The 21,658-nt window shown below is 63.6% G+C and overlaps 1 protein-coding gene across 6 annotated transcripts in view; it reads left to right on the top strand.

Annotated features, from left to right (window-relative positions):
* MAD1L1 (mitotic arrest deficient 1 like 1) overlaps positions 1-21,658 on the top strand; it is a 315,909-nt gene that overhangs the window by 162,941 nt on the left and 131,310 nt on the right. For 4 of the 6 annotated variants that reach the window (XM_081791670.1, XM_081791669.1, XM_081791667.1 and 1 more), the window contains 2 exons: positions 5,324-5,464; positions 18,419-18,475. In XM_081791670.1, coding sequence (XP_081647796.1) covers positions 5,324-5,464; positions 18,419-18,475 — 198 coding nt within the window. The remainder of the gene's footprint in view (positions 1-5,323; positions 5,465-18,418; positions 18,476-21,658) is intronic. The other 2 variants (XM_081791671.1, XM_081791668.1) reach the window with 2 other exon arrangements.

The raw sequence follows: 21,658 nt of genomic DNA, 5'->3' as shown, positions 1-21,658 counted from the left end.
TCGCCGCGGACGGGCACGTCTGGCGGCCTTCCCGTGGCCAGCCTGCTGCGGGGGCCGCATCCACGCATGTGGGTGTCTGCCCTCCCAGGGCGCACCCCATCCGCCCCCGCCCCTCGCGCACTCTGCAAGGTTTGCGATCTTCTGCACCTGAGGGTGGGCGCTTCTAATCCATTCTGGAAGTTTCTCAGCTGTCGTGACCTTGACTGTTGCCCTCCGTCCGAGGTGCTGTTTCTCCCTGATTCTGATAGAAACCCTCAGCCTCCCAGTGCTCCCGTCACCCAGCCGCTGCCTCCTCTTTCCGGTTTGTCCTTTGTCTGCTTTCTGCTTTGTTCCTCAGATTTCAGCCACATCTGAATCGCCGTTCTACTTGTTCACGTTTTTGAATTGTTATTTTACCTTGTTGAGCTTTATTTAATTTGCATTTTGGTTTTGTTTTTAAATTTGCTTGTTTCTTTGATGTACTGTTTCTCGCTAATAATTTAAGTCCCTTTCTTTATTATTTTGAATGTACCGTGCATATCTTCTATTTCTGCTTCCGATTATTTTATTACCTGAGTACTGTGGGTTTAATTCTCCTAATTCCAGTGCTTGCTGGTCTATTTTCATTTTTCTTGTGTGATTTATTTGTATTTTTTACTGTTACCTTACGGTCCTTAGAACTTTCTCTTTGCAACTTGTTTGATGGGCAGAGCGTGGTCCTGCTTTCCCAGCCTGGATCTCTGCGTGTGCTCCTGCCACGAGCCTGCTCGCACTGTGGTCTTGCGGTGCTGTGCACAGTTAATCCGCCGGCAGTCAGCGCTGTGTGTGCCTGTGTGGGTAGGTACCACCATCTGTTTCTTTGTAAGGTTTGCCCCCTGTGCATACCGACTTTTTTGGTCCTGGTTCTCTGCTCTCGTCTCCCACCCGGTTCGGGCACCTGCAGGAAGGGACTGGTTCCAGTCCCTCCCCGGGAGACTCCTGCTCCGGGCTCCAGGGCCGGCCGCGCCCCCTGGACTCAGGAGGAGCCCAGGAGACTCAGGGGTCAGTTTACGTGAGGGGGGCACGTGCGAGGGGCAGTGTTTGTTAGGACCACGTGCCGGGGTGTCTGTGCCTGGGAGCCCGTGGAGTAGGGCGGCTCTGGTCTTTGGGAACCCAGGAGGACACAGCTCATCCGACACCAGTCAGGGCGATCGTGCGCAGGAGCAGCATCTCCCCTCTGGCCTCCGTCCCCGTCGTGGCCTGGCATTGCCTGAGGAGACGGGCTCTGAGCCCTGAACCAGACTCCGCGGTGCCTGCGGCTGCGGCTGCCACTGCCTGGGGATTGCTGGGGTTTGCTGTCTGGGCATACGCGGGAGGAGCTCCAAGAGGGGCACCCCAGGGGATCTGTCACCCAGGGTTTGCACCGGTCGGGGTTTCATGTCGGGGGCTCGGTCTGTGATGTGGGGGCTTAGGGTCAGACGCGCCTCCCTGGCCTCAGAACAGGAAGGCTTTGGGCTGGAGGGGAGGAGACGGCCGGAAGAGAGACCCCTGACCCCAGAAGAGAGGCCCCAGGGGCTGTGCCTGCTGGATGTCCCTCACTGGTTTTTCGGACTTTGCACCTTTCCCCGTGTCCTCCCTCCTTCCTGCACCCTCTCGGGGAAATTACAAAAGCCTGCATCCCGGCCCAGCGTTGGGGGCTGGAGCGCTAGTGTCCCTGGGCATCGCGTTGGTGACCATGGCCCGTGGGACTGCAGAGGCGGGGGTCTGGGTCCCCGGGACCAGCCAGGGGTGAGAGGCGGCAGTGGGGCCTGCTGCTGGCAGGCCTGTCCCGTGAACAGAGCTGTCCTTGGGACAGAGGCAGGATTGGCTAGCACGGCCCGGCCAGTGTGGGCCCCAAGGGCAGGGAGGACAGTGGACGTCGTCTTCCCAGGCAGACCTGTCTGCCCAGCCCCATGGAGAAGAAGTTACCGCTCCTGGTGGAGGGTACTTTGGGCGGTGGGGAGCGGCCGCGGCTGAGATGCATACCGCCGGGGTCGGGGGGGAAGGCCCGCGTCCGGGGCCCGCCAGCGTTGGTTTCGCTGTTCTGAGCTGCCCGCAGAGGGGCTCTGGCTTCCGCATCAGTAGATACAAGCCCGACAAAGTAGGGCATGTTTTTCAAACGCTCTTGGCTTTCCAGAGCATGTCAGCTGGTTGCCGCGGATCCTCGGTCTCCACACCCACGGCCCCTGGGGTCGGCATCCTTCCTGCGGGAGACCCCAGACCCTTGGTGCGTGCGCGCGCAGCCCCTGTGCCTCAGCTTCCTGTCCAGAAGGCTGAGGCCTGCCTCGATGGCCACTCATTGCCAGTGTTGGGGCTGGCTGTGCACCGTCGCACAGCACCGCCTACCAGCCCTGTCCCCTCATTTCTGCTGAGGAAGGAAGCATTTAGTTTGTCCGGAGCCCCTGGTCTCTGCCCTCCTCAGGTTCCGGCCCCTTACTGGGAGCATTCCAGAGCTTCCAGAAGATTCCTCCTGTCCCTGGTACCAACCTGCCTGCGGGGCTCAGCGCTGGTTGGGGAGGTGGGCCGGAAGACAGGACGGCTGGGCAGGGTCTTGAGCCGTCAGTCCTGCGTCTGTCCTGGAGTCGGGCACTGGCCTGTCAGCCCTTGGCGGGGAGGGAGGCTCCGTGTCCTGGAGGCCCGGGGGCAGGAGGGCCGGTGACTGTTACCCACACGCGAGGCTGCCGGGCCAGCGCACTCCTTCCCAGACGGCTGGGGCGGCGAGGGCGGGGCGGGGCCTGGGGTTCATCTGCGCGTGGGCGACCGACCCTGCCCTCATCCACGCGTGGAGCTGCCAATGACTCTGTGACCAGCAGGCATGCTCGAAGTCAACGGGACTGCTCTGCGCCCGGCGGCAAGTGTCCCCTTCTACTTCTTCGGGCGAGTCTCTGAGGCCTCCTCGTGGACCGGATGCCTGTTTGTTCAGAGATTAATCATCGGCATTTGCTCAAGTGGAAACAAAGCAAACTTTACCACAAGCGGAATTGGTCATTAAAAAGTCATTATCAAATAAAACCAGCACACTTGGTCTTTCGCTTTTCCTTGTAATGACAAAGCGACGTCTTTAACGGGAACGAACGACGAACTTGCTCCCAAACGTTTTCCTCCTCGCCGGCCGAGGCGCCCGCAGACCCGATGAAGAGTGCCATGCTGGAAGGCGGGTTGTGGGGATTTATTGGTCAATCAGGGAGACGATCACAGCTTGCTCAGGAAGGCAAGTCCCCCCGCCCGGGCCCCCCGGGGCGCCCGCACTCTGGTAGGGACGACTCCGGTAACCAGCTCGAGCCATAAAAGTCAATACGAAGATAAAGGATTTCAATAAAATTGTGACACTCGATAAACCTTCCTGTGGAAACAAATTTCCCACGGACGTGCGACCAGTTCCAGTTGGATTTGTAACTTTAATTTCTCGGTGAATTTCTTGTCATCAGCTAATTGTGCAGTCCGCGGCAGGGCGAAGACCGAGTCTGAGGCTCGTGAGCCCTGTGCCTTCCCCCGGTCCCACCCGAGAAGAAGGGGCCTCTCCAACCCGGAGGACGTTGAGTGGGGGGACCGTTTCGGGGCCGTGAAGGTGCCTGTGCGGACTGTCCCTGTGGTGCGCCTGGTCGCCCTGCCCTGATGGGACAGCGGCCGAGAGCCGGGCCGGCGCAGAGCCAGGCGGTGCCGGGGCCGGAGCGGGTGCGCCGTGAACCCGTGGAGGTGTGTTTGGCGACACGGGTGAGGCCACCGGGCCTCGTTCACGGGGCGGCGCGTGGACGCTGCATCCGTGATGGCGTCAGCCCTCGGGTCCGCTGTGTGTGAGCGGGGATTAACCCACTGATCTGGGAACTGATGCCGGGGATGACTGCTCCGGCCTCGGGGCCCCGGCTGGAGCAGAGTCGGGCCAGACCCGGCCCGTGCACACCCCACCCTTCCTCCCTGGGCTGTGCTGCCCCAGGCAGAGCCCCGGAGCTCCATGTCCCGCAGCAGCGGCATCTCTGGGCGCCTGCGTGCGATAGAGACCCTCAGGCCCCAGCCCGGTCTGCGGAGCTGACCCCCGGGACACTGGCCCACGTGAAGCTCTGAGACGCGTGCGCCGGTGCACCTGGGTGTCTGCGGGGTGATGGGATTTTCTCCCTGCGGGCTTCCCAGGTGACAGCAGCCTGCAGAATGTGGGGCGGGAGAGCAGGTGCCAGCCCCAGCTCAGGCCTGTATTAGGGCCGAGGAAGAGTCCAGGTTCCTAGGGCACGAGAATGGACGGTGGGCAGCCCACAGGGGAGACAGAGGCTCCTTTCTGGGTACGGGTGCCCTCTGTGCAGACCCTCCAGAGCCGCTCGGCTGCTGGACCGAGGGACACCTCGGGTCTCTGCGACTTTCCCTGGCTGGCCTCCAGGAGGTTGTCTCCCCGCACGAACATCTGAGGAAGGAGTCTTCCAGTCCTGGGCAGGAGAAGCCGCCCATGCCTCCCAGGGCCCCTGACTCTGGTTCACACTCAGCCTTAATAAGCGTTTCTGGCAGGACACCCCTGAGCAGTGGCTTCTCTGTGGCGCTTGGTCCTGATGCAGTGGCATCGGTACATCCTTCCCCGAAACCTGGTGCACCTTTGCAGGGGGCTCTCCCTTTGAGCAAAAAATGGAGAAAGGGTGCCGGGCCTGGCTGGTGCCCAGTGACACATCTGTGGCCTGAGATTGGGGCCCCAGGCATCCTGTGAGCTGTGTGGGGAGACAGGGAGCTTGCTAAGGCCAGAGCTAATGAGTGGGGAGCCAGGGGCGGTTCGCGTCTGGGTGGAAGGAACGTGCATCCCGCTTCTTGCTCCCACCCGGTCGCCTGCTGCTTGGATGGATCTGTCCTCTCTCCCGACTGCTGCGTGCAGCCTGGCCCAGAGGCCAGGTCAGGAGTCACGGGCGGTGGGGCATTCAAACCCACGGCCTGGCCTGGTCCCGCCGCCGCTGCGTTCCTGGGACCGTGTCTGGAGTTTGGCGGCCCCCGGGGCTGGCGGGATGGGATAGAGGGCCTCTGCGCAGCTGGGGCAGTCGGCAGGCCCGGGGAGGGGGCTCTGGCCACCACAGGCCTCCATAGACCCTGCAGCTCGAGGCCGGGCGGTCGTGGGGAGCACCCGGGCCCAGCCCGGCCTTGGGCTGTGCTCGGGCTGCTGGTTCAGAGCCGCTCAGGCCCCGTCTTGGCCTCACGGGGCTCTGTGAGGATCCAAACGCCCCTCGGCCCGTTGAGAGGCCGCGTGAGCCCCCCACCCTCCTGCTGCCTCCGCGTGGCGTCTGCTGTCACGTCGTGCGTGTTCCTCCGGGGTCCCGTCACCGTCCCCGGCCTGACCGCCTGCTGTGTGTGCCCACAGGAGCGAGACGGCATGCGTGCCATCCTGGGGTCCTACGACAGTGAGCTGACCCCGGCCGAGTACTCGCCCCAGCTGACCCGTCGGATGCGTGAGGCCGAGGACATGGTCCAGAAGGTGCACGCGCACAGCTCGGAGATGGAGGTGAGTGTGCGGGCGGGCCCGGCGCGTGCGGGCTCCGCGCCCCGACCGGCGGCCGGGGGAGGGGGGCCGCCAAGGGGCCGTGGCAGTGCTGTCGCGTGCAGACCTTCAGCGGTGGTTCGAATGGCTGTTCCCGCCGCACCCAGCGAGTCGCCGTAAGCATCAGCGTGTTAATAGCCATCTGGTTACGGCACACCAGGTGCCGTGTGGAACGTTACCGAGGAGAGATTTGCGGGGAAGGCTCTCTGACCCCTTCGGTCCTCCCTGGCGTGTTTTACGTGAGAGCTCCCTCTTGTCCGTGTGCCGTGTGCACCCTCCTCACTTAAGTACGAGGCCCGCGGTTCTGGCACCTCCAGGGCCGCGTTTGGGGTGATGGGGTGATGGGGGTGACTTGAGAACCTACGGGCTGGCACGGTTAACCCGTCTCACCTTTCTGGGCCTGCACGCGGTCTGTCTCACCGGCTCTGGTAACCTCCACGAGGGCTCACCAGGGCCCGAGCGGCTGCCTGCAGGGAGGAGCAGGCTCGGGGAGGCTGGCCGCCAGGCATTCCCCAGCCAGGCTCCCCGTTCCCTGTCCCTGGCCGTTCTGGAACATCAACAAGCAGGTGGAGAGAAGCTCGCTGCCTTCAGGTGCCCGCGATTGGCAGCCGGCCCCCTTTGGGGGAGCGCAGGCAGTGGTTGGGTCAGTGCACCCTGGGGGTCGGGCCTGGACCCTGTCCAGCCCTTCTCAGAGGCCCGGGTCCCCTGTGGAGTGCTGTGTGCCTCCTGGCCCCCAGCAGGTGGCAGCAGACGAAGCACCAGGTCCTGCTCCGTTCAGGCCTGCGGTGGGGCGGGGTGGGGGGTGTGGGGGCTCCCAAGGCCTGTCTCCTTCTCTCATCGCCAAGACTCCCCTGGCCTCCCTCTGGCCTCTCTCAGAACCTGTGCCAGGAGAAGAGGAGGGTGTCCTCCCCCTCCTCCCCGGGAGGCCGAGGTGGCTGCCTGGCACATGTCACGGGAGGGTGCGGGGTAGGGGTGAGGATGGGGGTCTGGGGCAGGGGTGGGGTGGTGATGCCCACCACGTGCCAAGTCTCAGAGCTCCTTCTGCCGGGGGACCCGGTGCCCGACGAGTTCAGTCCCGTGCCAGCTGCTGCTGGCACTCAGGGACCCCTGCTCTCGAGTTGGCCGTGGGACCAGGACCCATCACGCGGTGTGAGGGAGCCAGTGGGGGAGCCCCGTCTCGCCCACTTGCGGTGACGTGTGTCACCCCCGCAGCGAGCCCCACGCCGTCTGATCAGGGTGTGGGGTGGGACGCGGTGCTCTGGCGGCCGGAGCAGGGGCAGCCTGGCCGCTTGCCGGGACCGCAGGGCTCCCTGCCGCGCACGTGCGCAGAGAGGCGCACACGCAGCCAGTGGCGCTTTGTGCGCTTGGAGGAGGGCGGTGGCTCTTTAGCGGGGGTCTCGCGTGGAAGGGAAGAGGCGGAGATGCGCCAGATACCGCGTTCCGCTGCTCCTTCCGTGCGGCCCGTCGGTGGCACGGAGACCGGGCTCGCTCAGCGGCCGCCTTGCAACTAGCGACCGTTCTCACGCAGGCTCTCCCGTGGCACCAGGACCGCCCCGGTTCCCCCATGAGAGGCACCCCTGACCCGCTTGTCACCCAGGAGGAGGTCTGGGTTAGGGAGAAGGGGGCCCAGCTTTAGGAACTAAGCCCATAGCAACACAAGGAGGGGCTTTGGTGGGGGGGGTGGGGGGGGGCGGGTCTTGGGTTCAGGAAAGTCTTGGGGCGAGCTCCCAGATGACGTGGACGTCATGCCTGCCATTGGCGACACCAGCAGGAACGGGGTGGGCACCGTGTGGCAGCTGGAGCCAGACCGGGGACCCAGGGCCAGCTCTGCCTCTCCTGCTGTCACCTTCTGTGACCGGCGTCCATCTCCTGACGGGTGTTGTCCTGTCCTGTCCCCTGGCCCCGTGGGTGGTGGCTCTCTCTGCAGAACAGGGGAGGAGGGAGAGCACCCGGGGGCATTTCCCCGTGCTCGGGTCAGGCAGGGCGAGGGTCCCGGCTCAGGCTGCGGATGCGGTCCCCCTGAAAGCTAGCAAACAGGTCCCTCGGGAGCTGGTGGGGTCGGGAGAGAAGGGCACGGTGCTGCTGTGCTGGGCCCTGTGGGTGGTGGCGGTGGACTGTGAGTCGGGGTCTGCTCTGTTTAGTTTTCTGCCCACTCCCGGGTCTGGGAGCCTCATGGACGTGCCAGAAGGCAGGGACAGAGCCTTACTTTAAGGTGAGGCACCGAAACCCAGATGCTGGCCTGACCTGCGTTTGGCCCCGACACGCTCCCGTGGAGCCGAGTCCTGCAGACCCAGGCGTCCCGTTGATGGAGGGCGGGCACGTGAGGGTGCCGGTGGGTTCACGGTCTTCATAGGGAGCATCTGCTCTCTGGCGGCCTGAGGGGCCTGGCCAGACCCTCCTTCCATCTCCAGCCTGACCGGTTTGGGGGACAGACCTCCGGGTCCAGACTGTCCCCCGCAGGGCAGCTCGTCACGGGCACGCAGGGTCCCCGAAGCCCTTTCTCCCGTCTCTCGGCCGTGGGGCTGCGCTCCAGACTGGAGTCCCGACCCCTCCCTGCCTGCAGGCCTGGGCTGCGACCTCAGCTCTGCCTACCTGCTTCCTGACCCCCAGCGGGCAGGCAGCCTCGGGAGAGGCCTGGGGCCCAGTGTCGGGCTTGGGCCGGGACGGCCTGCTGGTCCAGTCCAGCGGCCGCAAGGTAGGGAACAGTCACGGGTGCCCCAGCCTTGCCTCCGCGCCCCCCCCCCCCCGCCACCCCCCAGGGTCACAGAGGCCACATGCTGACCCCGGATCCTGTAGGCCACAGAGTGCCGCCCTCCAGGGTTCAGGGGCTGTTTTCCCGTTCTTATTTATTAAACAGGAACATTTTATGTATCAGGATCTCGGAGAGCATCAAAAGCTGCTCCAGGGGGCCTGACAGAAGTTTATTCGTTGAGCATCGTGTGTTGGCACACAGTGAAAAGTTACGTAACTTCATAGAACCTGGTTGTTAAGGTTCCTTAGTGCCTCCCAGTCAAGCCATCCGTCACGGCGCCGATGCAGGCAAAGCGCCGGGGGCACACGGAGGCCCAGGACGAGCAGCCTTGCGCCGAGCGCTCGCTGGCGAGCCCCCGGAGTCGCTCCCATTTTGTTCAACCGCCTTAAGGAGCCGCGGGGAGCCGCGAGGTGCGTGCAGGGAGAACACCCCCACGGCCCGCGGGGTCCGATTACGGCGGCGGATTAACTCTCCGCGGCTCCCCCCCCCCGCCTGACGGATTGCCGGTCTGGAAGGCAAGGTCCAGGGGGACGGAGGGAGAGAACATCGTTGCCATGCCGCCGCTCGGCGCGCCTGGCGGGGGTGGGGTGTGCACCTCTCTCTCTGCCTCTGCCCACCGCCACCTGCTGCTTTTCCCTTTCGTTTCCGGGCGGGCTCTCTTTCCTTCCTTGTTGTCTTTGTGTTCGGTCCTCACGCTGTCCTTTACGTCTTCTCTCTCTCACACCCCGCTCTCTGCCACGGCTGCCACCTGCGCTCCAGCCCTCACCCCGGGCCCCCGTGGCTCCTCACTCGGGTCAGCGGGTCAGCCTTGTCCGTAGAGGGCCAGGTGGTAAGTTCCGTGGGCTGTGTGGCCACATGGTCGGCTCTGTGGCTGTGGCAGCTGGAAGGCAGCTTCGGGCCGTCTGTGGATGGTGGGGGCTGCTGTGTCCCACTGAAACTTTACCGGCAAAACAGGTGGGGGGGCCTGGGATTGGGAGGCCGGCTGTGGTTGTCGGATGCCTGGTCTAGCCCCGGCTCTTCCTGGGACCCCCGGGATGCTGCTGCTTGATGTGAAGCCACCCCAGCAGCGTGGGGCTCCCGGGCCCGGTTGGGTGGCACTGGGCCCCACGCGGCCTGTCCGGCACAGCACGCGGTATGCCCTCACACGGGCCGCGCCAGTGGGCCCCCCTGTTCACTGATGGGAAGGATGGGGGCGGGGCGAGTTTGACGAGGTCCCTGCTTCTTTCCAGGCGCTGCAGTTCCCTCGCTGAGCTTAATCGGGTGGTTCTAATGTGGAGCACGTCTGAGTCCGGCAGACATGGCCCAGTGAGGCGGACCGGGGAATGCTGAGATTGGGAGAATCCCAGCGGCCCGTCTCTAGTGAAGTTGGTGCCACTTTGCGTGGAGTTTATTTATTCCATTTAATAAAGCGGCTGCAGAGGTTGATAGCGCGCGTCACGAACCTTCCTCCGTCGACCGAGCTATAAATATGCAGCTCGTGCTGCTCTGATCCAACATATCAGCCCGATTTGTTTTTCCAATTTATTTAATTAAAACAGATAATGGTGCTGTTGGCTTCAGGAAGGTGTGAGGAAAAATCCCGGTTTCACATGGCGGTGGGTCCGAAAGCGCTTCCCTCTTCCAGCACGGGGAGGATGGCCGCCCCGATGCTACCAGCCGCCCGCCCCGCGCTGCCTCTGCGAGGGTCCGACCGCAGTGCTTGCGCCCTCCTGCCCTGGCTGCGGGAGGGGTGGTTTGGCCTCCGGAGGAACCCCGGGGAGCTCACAGATCCGCGCTACTTACAAACGCCGTCTGGTCGTTCTCCTTGCACAAAGACCTCAGGGTGACTGTCCTGGAAAAAAGCGCCCACAACACCGTGGAAAATCTCGAGGCAGCGTTAAACTGTATTATAGACAAGGGTAAACAAGCAGGGGTGAGTGAGAAGAGCCGGGCCCGGGGAACCCTCCGTGGGGAATGCTCCCCAGCGTGCAGGTGGGAGACCCAGGGGAGGCAGACGTCGTGGGGAGGCACTGGCTCCTGTGCTCGGGACAGAGGCGGGAGGCCCGTGCAGGACGCCTCAGGGAGCCCCGGCCTGCGCGTGTCACTACCGGCCGCCCCGTGGGTCGGGCCGCTGCCCCCTCCTGCGCTCTGAGAAGGGCGGGCGCTAGGCTTGCGGAGCCGGCTGCCGCCAGCTCCGCGGATGTGTGATCGGCCCATACGAAACGACAGACACCCGAGGGGTGCGGGGTGGTGCCGCGCTGACCCCACCGCTGTGGCTCGTCGTCGCCCCTGCGTCGCCCGGCCTCCCCCGCCGGTCATTTTGGTAGCGGGAGCAGAGTGTGATGTGCTGTCTTGGCGGATCCAAGCTCGTGACGCCGAATCATCAGCGTGCTCCTGTCCCCTTGCTGCGTGTGAGGCCCCCACGTCTCATTCCCCTCACGCCCGGAAGCGAGTACGCTCTCACCCTCACCCCGTTTCTCCCACCTGGCCCCGGCCGACCGCCTTGCCGCTCTCCCTTCCTGCCAGCTGGGCGTCCTCGGGGTCTGCGTGTCCGAGAGGGTTTGCAGCGTTTTCGCGTGTCTTCCTTCCTTTTCGCTTCACGCAGTGTCCTCCGGGTTCCTTCGTCTTGTCGCAGATGACGGCGTCTCATCCTTTTCTGAAGCGAAGCAACGCTCCATCGTGTATGGGTAGCGCGTTTGCCCGCCATCCACTGGCGGCGCCTCGCCTCGGCTCTTTGCGTGTCTGGGCCGCCGTGAGCCGGGCCGCGGAGAACCCGGGCGTCCGGGCCTCCTTTGAGAGGGAGCTTTCGTTTCCTTTTGACACGTTCCCAGAACGGGAACACCGGATCGTGCGGGTCATACTTGTAGTTTTAAGTTTCTGAGGAGCCTCCGCACGGTTTCCCCTGGCGGCTGCGCCCGTTTGCGGTCCCCCCAGCGGCGCGCGACGCGTCCCTCAGCGACGCTCGCCGTCTCTCGTCTCGTTTAGCACACCCGCCCTCGCCAGCGTGAGGGGCACCCGACCGGTCCCGACGCGCGTGTGCCTGATGCTGCGTGTGCTGAGCGCCTTGTCGTGGACCTGCCGGCCGGCCGCGTTTGCGGCGCCCTGTCGCGGATTGGCTGGGCGTCCGTGTTCTCGGGGAAAACTGTGCATCCTTTGCCCACTGTTTGTTTGGGTGTTTGGTGATTTGATATCGGGTCGCACGAGTTCCTTACATACGCGGTTGTTAACCCCTTATCCACGTACGGTCCGCAAATTCTGTCTCCCGCCACCTTCCGTTTTGTCGGTGGTTTCCTGTGCGGGCAGAAGATTTTTAGTTGGATTCAGAGCCACCGGTTTGTTTTTGCCTTTGTTGCCTGTGCTTTTGATATCAAATCAAAAAAAAAAAAAAAAAAAAAAACAACAAAACAAACCATCACAAAGATGAATGAGCCTTTCCCGTTTTCTTCTTGGACTTTTATGGTTCCGGGCCCGTGTTTGGAGTTGATTTTGTGCGTGTGGTGTGAGACTAGGGGTCCACTACTGTTCCTTTGCATGTGGACATCCAGTTTCCTCAAGGCTGTTCCTTGAAGAGCCTGTCCTTTCCCCGTCGTGAATCCTTGACAGCTGGGCTCCCTGTTCTGCCGCGTCGGTCTGCATGTCTGTTCTTGTGCGGGCGTTACTCCGTCTTGATTACTGCGGCTTCGTGGCGGCTTGAAATCAGGAAGTGTGATGCCTCCGGCCTCGCCGTCCTTATTTAAGATTTCTTTAGCTATTCAGGGTCTTCTGAGGTTCGGTACATATTTTAGGATTACTTTTTCTGTTTTTGTGACAAATGCCATAGAGATTGCATTGAATCCGGAGTTTCCTTTGGGTAACGGACATTTTAAAAAACGTATATATTAATTTATTTTCAGCGAGAGAGAGGAAGAGAGAGCATGAGCGAGGGAGGGGCAGAGAGAGAGGGAGAGAGAGCGTCCCAGGCAGGCTCCCTGCTGTCAGTGCAGAGCCTGATGTGGGCCTCGAACTCACAAACCGGGAGATCACGACCTGAGCCGAAAGCAGCAGTTGACTGCTTAACCGGCTGAGCCACCCAGGCGCCCCAGGTAATATGGATGTTTTAACAGTATTAGGTCTTCCAGTCCGTGAGTGTGGAATGACTTTTTATTTGTTTGTGTTTTGTTCGGTTTCTTTGGTCAGTGTTTTACAGTTTTCAGTCTATAGGTCTTTCACCTCCTCCCTTAGATTTATTTCTGGGTATTTTATTGCTTTTTTGATGCTGATGCAGTAGAATTGTTTCCTTGTTCAGATTGTTCGCTCTCAGCCTATAGAAACGCATCTGACTTTTGCGACGTGAGTTACGAATCCCGTGACTCTACTGAATTCGTTGGTTACCTCTAACAGTTTTCTGGTGGCGTCTCATTTCCCGCATGTACGGTCATGTCACCTGCAGGGACAGTTTTACTTGTTCCTTGCTGACTGGGACGTCTGTTTCTTTTTCTTGTCTGATTGCTGTGGCCAGGACTTCGAGTACTGTGTTGAGTAAGCATGGAGACGGTGGGTGGTACCTAATTAATTGTTATCGTGAAAGCATGTTGATTTTTGTCAGGTGTTTTCTTTGTATCTGTTGAAACGATCGTATGATTTTTATGCTACGTTCTGTTAATATGTTGCGTGCCGTCGCTTGATTTGTGGATGTTGAGCCGTCTTTGCATCCCAGGGATAAATCCCACTTGGTCACGGTATGTCATCCTTTTAACGTGCTGTGGAGTGTGGTTTTCTAGTACTTTGTTGAGGATTTCTGCATCTGTGTTCATCAGGATACCGGCCTGTGGTTTTCCTGTAGCGTCCTTGTCTGGCTTTGCCTCGGGCTAATCTTGGCCTCGTAAGATGAGTTTGGAAGTGTTCTTTTCTCTTCCGTAGTTTTGGAGGAGTTTGAGAAGGATTGGTAATAATTCTTGAACTGGTCTCGGGCCTTTCTTTGTTGGGAGATTTTTTTTTATTACTGATTCAGCCTTCTTGTTATTGTTCTGTTTGTATCTTCTGTTTCTTTGTGGTTTATCCTCCAGAGCTTGTGCGTTTCTAGGAGTTCGTTTGTTTCTTTCTGATCGTTTGCTTTGTTGGTAATTGTATCTGGTAGTCTCTTAACGACTCTTGGCACCTTCGAGTGGTCTCTCGTAACACGTCCTCCCTTGTTTCTGGTTTCAGTCTGTCAGACTTATTTTTAACTGAGTTTCACTAAATGTTTGTCCGTTTTGGTTATTTTTTCAAGACACCGGCTTAGCTTTGGTCATCTTTTCCGTCCTCACCAATGGAGAGTTCTCTCAGTCCACCGTCTGTGGGGCGACAGCTGGAGACCCCTGTCCGGCCACCTTGCTGGCGTCCCAGCCCAGTGCTTCTCCTGGCTCATTGTGGGGATGCAGCACCTTTGGGACTGGCCTCTGGTTGTCTCGCTCCAGATTAAACCTGTGGCAGCGGTTCTCAAACTCGGTGCACATTGGGATGGCTGTGGGCCCCTTCCTCAGAGGTGTGGGGGGTGCTGGGCTGAAACGCTGTACCTGTGGCGAGCTCCCGGGCGACGGGGCAGCTCCGGTCCCTGGCCACGCTGAGAGCCCTGCCCCAGCATGAGCCCCCGGGGCTGCCACACGGGAGGGACCGAGCACTGCACGGGGTCCCGGGCTTCTCCACGGAGCGCCTCACAGGGCTGGGCGTGCTCTGGGGCTGGGAGAGGCGCTGGCCGCCCGGGTCACAGGGCTGGCCTCGGTGGCGTGGACGCCTCTACCTGCCGGGCTGCGGCAGCCGCGGCCGGCTGGCTTCGGGCCGTCACCTGGCCCTGTGAGCGGGCTGCCCGCTTAAGGTGCCCGCGGGTCTGTTTTGTGGCCGCCGTCCACGCTGGGGGTGCGGGCGGCTGTGCTCGCCCCTGGCGGCCTCTGCTGGGCAGAAAGCACGAGTGGGTCTGGGTCCTGCACCCGGCGGGGCCCGCGGACCCGCAAGTGCGGCGGAGCAGAGGGGCCGGCGGCCCGAGGCCTCCGGCTCCTTCCCTGCACGTGCCCTGCGACTTTGGGCGTGCCCCCTCCGTGGGCTCTGACTTCCCCTCCTCCTGGCCAGGTGTCCTCGCGTCCTCCCGGCTTGGTCGGCCAGCTGCGGCAGCCTGTCGCGGCCTGCGGGGACTGCCCCTCGGCCGTGCCCGGGCTCCCGCGCTGGCAGGGCGCTGGCTCTTCATACATAGCAGCTTCTCACCTCTGGGTAAAAATAGCGACGCGAGGTCTTGGTGCAGCCTCTGCCTGTCACAAGTGGCGCGTGGGCCTGGGGCACGAGTCTGAGTGCAGCGGCCACCCGGGGGCCCGGCCGGAGGACGTGTCCCCGAACCGGGAAGTGCCGTGTGAGCTGCTGGGCTGACGCGGCTCTGTGGCCACCCCGGCCTCTCCGCACGCCCCGTCCCCCTCACGCGTGCTCCCGGGCGTGCTGCCTCCACGCACGGGCACTCCCGCCAGCCCCTCTGATTTGCAGACCCCCGGTCGGCTGGGCTGCAGCTCCAGGGTCCGAGGCCTCCCGCGGCTGCTGCGGGCGTCTGTTCCCCGCAGGTGGTGCCTCCAGCCTTGTCACTGCGACCGGCCCTGTGGACCAGCCTGCTGCTCCCTGGCCCCCGCCTCCCTTCTTAGCCCCCTGCCAGCTCCGTGCCTGCAGAGCCCCCCTCTTGCCACCACCTCAGGACCCCCCCGGCGTGGAGGACGAGCACCAGTGTGAGGTCACTGGTCACGGGCGGGCCAGGGGCCGGCAGGGTCACAGGAGTGACACCTGACTCCCGTGCAAGGCACGCGGTCCTGCCTGTGGAGGACACACGCGTACTCCTGCAGCACCCACCCCCCCACCCCCCCTCCCCCCCTCCCCCGCCAGGTCCCCAGAGTGTGAACGCCGGCTGCAGGGAGGAAGCTGCCCCTCCTGGGAGCCTGGCCAGAAACTGCAGTGTGTGTGCTCCGCTTGGACTCCGTCCAGAACACGGGCAGTGACCACTGCTCCCCGGCCCCCAGCCCTCATGCACCTGTGCAGGGGCTTCAGGCGCACCGGGTGCACGTCCTCCTCTCCTGGGCCGTGAGCCCGGCCCTCTGTGTGGCCTCAGCTCCTCGGGTGTTGTGAGTGGAACAGCCCAGGGGGCGTGTGGGTGGCCGGGTGGCGCTCTGCTGCTCAGGGGACAGCCCCGCTCTAGCACAAGTATCAGGGATGCGGCCGGAGTCACCGCAGGGCCAGGCCGGTGCTGCCGGACAGGCCGGCCCAGCAAGCAGCTGCCGTCTGTGAAGACGGGACCCCACGGGCAGAATCGTGTCTGCCCGCCGCCTCGGTCGGTGCTGCTCCCAGCCGTGTTCCCCAGCTGCCCCGGACGTGCCTGCACGGGTGCGGTGACGCCTGTAGGGACAGTACCACAGAACGAGTGACCGGCTGAGGCCCAGTGGATGGGCTTTGACCAGCGGCCTGTGTCGTGTCCCCTTCTCAGTCCTCCGGAAAGGCCGGCGTGTTGGAGCTGGTGGGATCTCGGCAGGTGCAGGGGATCGTGGTGTCCGGGCCGGGCCTCCCGCGGGGTGGGTGGACACGGCCGGCATGCCACGTGGGCGCCTTGTCCGCGTGGGCCACCGTGACTTAGGCCTGGTCGCTGACCGCACCGCTTCACCTTAGCGTGCTCTGGGGAGGGCGGGGGGGCACATTCACGTACGTGTGCTGTTGGGGGGGGGGGGGGTCTGCGGAAGAGGCGCCAAGCACTGGAGGAGGCCTGTGTGGCATCGGCTGTTTTGTTCGTGGCCGGCGCGCTAGGAAGGCCCGCGTTTCCTGCTGGGAGAGCTCGCAGAGCGGCCGCCGTCCACCAGGCGTCTCACCGGGGGCCCACGCTGGGTCATCGGAGCCCGTCACTCAGGGGCGGTGGGCTGCCGGGGCCGCTCCTCTGCACCCCCGCCCTCTGCGCGGGACGGTCCCTGCGTCTCTGGACGCCTCCCTTCTCCCCGGCTCGGCAGCGTGGGGTGGTGCCCCCCCGCCGTCCTGTCGCGTCTGTGGGACACGTGAAGCGTGGCCAGTCCCTCTGGCATTGGCTTCCCGGCCTGGCAGAGGGCGGGAGAGGCTCCCGGCCTCCCTCTGCGGCCCGAGTTTTCCTGAAACTGCTTCGAGGCTCGTCTGCCTCAGGGACGGGAGGCGAGCGCTCGTTTCCCGACGCCGCGTGGACGCTCCTGCGGACAGGTTTCTGTCAGTTACTCTGGTTTCTCGGGGTCTCTGCAGCCCTCGTGCTCTCTATCGTATAGCAGCCCCGTTTCATAGCCCGGGTCACGCGAACGCCCGAGGAGCACGCCGCCTGGGTCCGCTTCACGTGGAGGCTGGGGGTTTGAGCGGAGCGCGGAGCATCGTGGATCGGCCTCTGCCTGTTCATCCTGGCGTCCGGGCCTTGGCTCACCTGTGTCCTCGCAGAGGCCGTAGTGAAGTGTCCCGCACACGTCGGCGGAGTTCTGGCCTCACCACCTGGCCGGGGGGGCCCTCTCTGCGGCCTGGACGTCCCGGTGGCCACCACTGCGTTTCTGTGGCTGGCTCGCCGAGCGTGCATGCAGGCCTGTGGCCGGCTCCCGGCGTGGCCACGGGCAGACGCGGCCCTGCGCTGTCCGCCTCTCCCGGCTGACCTCACACGGGGGCCGCCGGCCGCACCTCTGTGTGCACGGCCGCGCCACAGCGTGCTGGGTCACCCCTGCCGGAGGGGCGGGGGCAGCCGGCGGTTTCGGATCTCAGCTCTGCGGTGCCGGCAGGGGCGGTTTTGCGTCCATCAACTGGGCGCACGGTTCGGTTTCCTGGGAGCGCATCGTGGGCTGGGTCGCCGAGCGAGAGGGGAAAGCCAAATCACCTTCCCGAGCGGTTCCCTGGTTTTTAACCCTCCCCGCCACGGGACGGGGCCTCAGGCCCAGCGCTTGGTCCTGATGCTGGTGTGCGTTTTCGGTTTTCAGCCGGGTTTCGTAGCTGGAGTTTTGGGGCTGCCGTGCCGTGGCAACGATTCTGTGCCGCCCGCACTCGCCCCGTTCTCGGTTCTCTTGAGAATGTCGCTCTGGGTTCGCGCGGGCGCACAAAGTACCCAGGAGCTTTTAGCGGGAGCCCTGGCCTCGGAAGGGTTGGCGCACGCGGACATCGTCACGAGAGACGCGGGTCTCCCGCGGCCTGAGGACCCAGTGCCGCCGGCCTCTCCCTTCGCGCCTCAGGAGCCGCGTCCTGGGACCCTCCAGAGTGTCCTGAGAGTCACGGCAGGAGTGACAGCTGTGTGTCTGTCCCCTGCCGCTCCAGGAAGGACAGGGTCTGCGGTGTGCCAGAGACCCTGTGGCCGCCGCCGGGTCCCCAGCAAGCCCGGTGCTTCTTCAGGGAGGTGGGTTCAGCCTCTCGCTGGCGGTGTCCAAGTAGCGGCCCCTCGACTCCCTTAGTACACCTGCGCTCACTGTTTCCGGGCAGGACGGAGGCCTCTTTCTCTCCCCGCGTGAGCGTTTCCTGGCCTCTTGCTGCTCAGGAGGCGTCGGTGCAGGACCACGGACAAGCCACGCAGACCACGCTCGTGGGCGTCGAGACTAGGCGCACATGTGAGCCAGCAGCGCCCGGGTGTGCCTGGCCCGGCTCTGGGCGCCGGGGGGCCGCTCTGGAGTTTGGTCTGCTCCCGGTTCCACGGTGGCGTCCGTGGAGACGTAGCGTGCCGGCTGGACTGGCCAGGCCCGCGCGGCCACCCCTGAGCTCCCGCCTGGGTCCCTGGGACCTGGCCGGGCACCGCCATCGGCTCCCACGGTCGGGAACCTCCTTTGCCTCTCTGCCCTGGGGCAGTACGGGCCGGGCCCCCGGGACGGTCCTGCTGGTTGGGGGGCGTCCCGGATTTTCCTGGATGTTGGTCCCGTCGGGAAAGTCCCCCTGATTGCTTCTTCCAGGACGTGAGCTTTCCAGGAGGAGGTGGATTGCAGCCCCACTCTTGCAGGGACGTGGAAACCGCACCCCGGTCGTCTCCACGCGTGTAACTGCATCGCTGTTTTGGGCAGCAGGTGTGGGCGTGCGCTTGCGGGTGTCTGCTGGCCGCCCCCCGGTCACCTCCTCCAAACGGCGGGAACGTAGGGCCACCTCCTCGCCCCCGGGGCCCCTGTGCGCAGCAGGCAGCGTGGGCGGTGGAGATGGGCAGCGGGAGGCCCACTGACCCTGCTTTCTGTCTTGTCTTGAAGGCTCAGCTGTCCCAGGCCCTGGAGGAGCTGGGAGGCCAGAAGCAGAGAGCAGACATGGTGAGTCCCTCGGTGGTGGTCTTTGTGGCCACAGGGAGCTCAGGGTGGGGGTGCCTTAGACCCTGGGTGTGAGGAGATCACGTCAGGTGCAAGCCTGGGGGTCCCTGATGGCCACGGCCCTTCGTGTCGTCAGAAACACCGGTGGGAATGGAAAGGGTGTGGTGGGGCTTGGAAGCCGGGTGCTGGGTCCCCAGCGACGGGCTGGTGTGGGGCCGTCCCCTGGTTCACTCTGACTCGGGGCCGACCACACACCTGGTGCCCTAGGTCGTGACCCATCCAACATAGAGCAGACTCGCACACCCTCCTGAGCGGTGCAGGGCCCGCGGCCTGGCGATCCGTGCCTTGGCGCCCACGGCCACGTCGTCCTCAGGCTGTCCCCCAGTGGCCGGCCCACAGCGGCCCCACCTCCTGGGGTGTGCACCCTGCGGTGGCCGCCGGGCTCCACAGCCCCCGTTCCCCTGCTGAGCTTGCGGAGCCCCCCAGCCACTTGGCAGGTTTCCTCTCTGCGTGTTCTCCTGGGACCATCCCCCCGTCTGCCCTGCACCCCCGCCCCCCGGGGCTGCGTGCAGAGCTGGGTGGGGGCAGGGGGCAGGCACCGCCGACCCTGGCCTGGGTGCCCAGTACCAAACGGCTTCCTTACCTTGTGGGACGGACCGCGCCCTTGTGCCACACAAGCCACAAGGCCCGTCGCGCTGCTGCGGTCACGGTCTGGCCTCTGTGGGGACCTAGCCACCAGGGTCACAGGAGGGCCACAGGCCACATTTACAGGTGTGCTGGGACTGCCCCACCCCAGGACGCAAGCCATCCAGTTGGGATCGGGGCTGCAGGGTGAGGAGTTGGGGTGGGCCCTGGGGCGCACAGCGCAGCTCAGGCTTCCTAGTGTGGTGTCATATCTTGTCGGTCCCTGACTTTGAGCGGGTCACCTGGCCTTCACCTGCAAAATAAGAGTGGCCTACAAGGGGACATGCCACGTCCTTGGACTTGTTTCGTCCATCCTGCAGTTGTCCCCCTGGCCGCTGGGTGTCCTGTCTTAGCGCTGCTCTCGGCCATAGCACAGGGCAATGGAACACTCAGGAAGCAGCCGCCTGAGGCTGGCTGTGCTCAGAGCCCCTGACGGGTGGGGGTGAGGGAGAGTTGCAGGGGTGCATGGTGGGCAGTGGTTCCACTGGCCATGCAGAGGTAGATGCAGGGAGAGCATGAGTCCAGGAGTCAGAGATGGCAGGGTGGCCTGGGAGGCGGGTGAGGGAGTCATGGGTAGGATGGGAAGATTGGGGAGGGCAAAGCCGGAGAGAAACTTGGGCGTCTGAGGGGCCAGTGGATGCCTGGTGCCGGGTGCCTGGCCCTGGGGTCCGAGCTCCCGAGGCGAGGCCGGCCGGCAAAGCACCCGGGCATGTGTGTGTCCCGGGGGCCGGCGCGCAGAGCCTCAGGTTCGAGCCCTCCCAGGCCGCTCCAGCACCCAGGAGCCGGGCCCCCAGGGAGGGCGGCTACACCCATCGGGAGCACATCCTGCTGTCACACACGTGTTGTTCAAAGTGCACGTCGGCCCCGCTGGTCTTTGCGCCTTGGGGGCCCCTGTGGGTGCGTCCCGTGCCCTGAGTGTCTGAGTTCTCTGCGGCCGGCATTCATCGTTGACCCGTCTGTCACTCACGTGGGTTTACTCTCTGCCTCCGTTGTGTCATCTGAGTTGTTTCCCGCGTGTTTCTGTCTTCTCCTTCCCACTTGGAGGGAGAACAGACGTGGCAGCGGCCGGGCCGGTGTGGGTTCAGGTGCTCACTCAGGCCTGCGAGCCTCTCCTCTCCCTGCCTCCTCCTCAGGCCCTGGGCCCACCTCCTCTGGTTGGCGTGGGAGGAAGAGTGAGGCCCCACGTGGGGCCGGGGCTGGAGCTCGCAGTGACACGGGGATCGAGGTGACCCTGGGTCTGGCTCCGCGGCCTTCGTGCGGTTTCGGTGACGGTGTTGGCGATGGCTCTGGCCGGGGGCACCCGTGGCCGCTGTCCGTCTGGGTCAGGGACGCCCGGTTCCTGGGCCGCCTCTCCCAGCCTGCTGTTTTCTGGCCCTAAGTTGACTTGCTACTTAGGGAAGGAGAGAGGAAAAAAGAAAAACTTAAACATCTGTAGCTAATTGCAGATGACAAGACAAAGACGGTTTGCCTTTCTGTTATTAATTAGCAAACCCGTGCTAATTAGGAAGCATGGCATCATTCAGGCTTTTCTCTTTAAGTGCAATTAATATCACAAGGAAAGATGTCCTGGGCCACAGTTGTATCATTAACATCCCTCACCCTAATTAGATACGGCCGGCGGTGGCTGGAGAAATGAGGTTTTTGATTATAACTATAAAACTCGCTCTAATATTTGACGTACTCCAGGGAGCAAGGAGGGAAGATTGATTTTCCGATTTAAGGGGGAATGACGCCTTCACGACTCTGGGAACTAAGCAGTCGTCCGCCCTGAGTACCGTTCCCCCCTATGGCTCCCGCGGGCTCCCGCTGCCAGCCTCTGGGCCTGCGCAGGGTCAGCCGGAAAGGGCTCTGGCGGGTCGGGTACTCCCCGGGGGGCTCCGAGGTGTGGCAGCGTCCCACTGGGGCAGGGCAGCATCTGCGAGCGAGCATGCGGCCCCCTCAGCCCGCACCGAGCTTCTCCCTGCCCGCGGTTTTCATCCTGAGACGCCAGGCTCGCTGGCTGTGGCTCTGAGGGGCTGGTGCGCGGATCACGGGAGATGCCAGTGAGAGCCGATTTTCAGCTCTGCGAGGGGCACGCACACCCGCGTGTGCCTGCTGATGCGTCTGTCACTGTGAAAGCAGCGTCGAGGGCCAGGAAATCGGCAGAAGGGGTTGTGTGAGCTTCCATTGTTCAGTGCTGGCAGCCAGCATCCCTACGTGCCTGCCGCCCGAGAACCTGGCCTTATCGCAGCCTGCCAGCGTTGCCGGCTGCCTTCCGGAAAATTATTACAAGAACCTCCTGGTTCTCCGACTGACAGTGACTCATTCCACGTCCTGGATCCGTGCTGCCACGGGACCAAGCCAGGGTTGGGAGACCCCCCCCCCCGCTTCGATGGGAGAACTTCATCCGTGCTGGGCGAGTCACGAAGGCTCATGGGGGACATCGCTGCAGGGACCAGCAGGACCCGTGTCCCTGAGGCTGGTGGCCGTCTTGGGTTTGGGTCAGCCTGTTCATTCGCAAGG

The sequence above is a fragment of the Panthera onca genome, chromosome E3 (genome assembly GCF_046562875.1).
Source record: "Panthera onca isolate mPanOnc1 chromosome E3, mPanOnc1 haplotype 2, whole genome shotgun sequence".
Lineage (NCBI taxonomy): Eukaryota > Metazoa > Chordata > Mammalia > Carnivora > Felidae > Panthera > Panthera onca.
The sequence above is the reverse complement of the archived record's forward strand: the minus strand, read 5'-3'. Positions and strand labels throughout refer to the sequence as shown.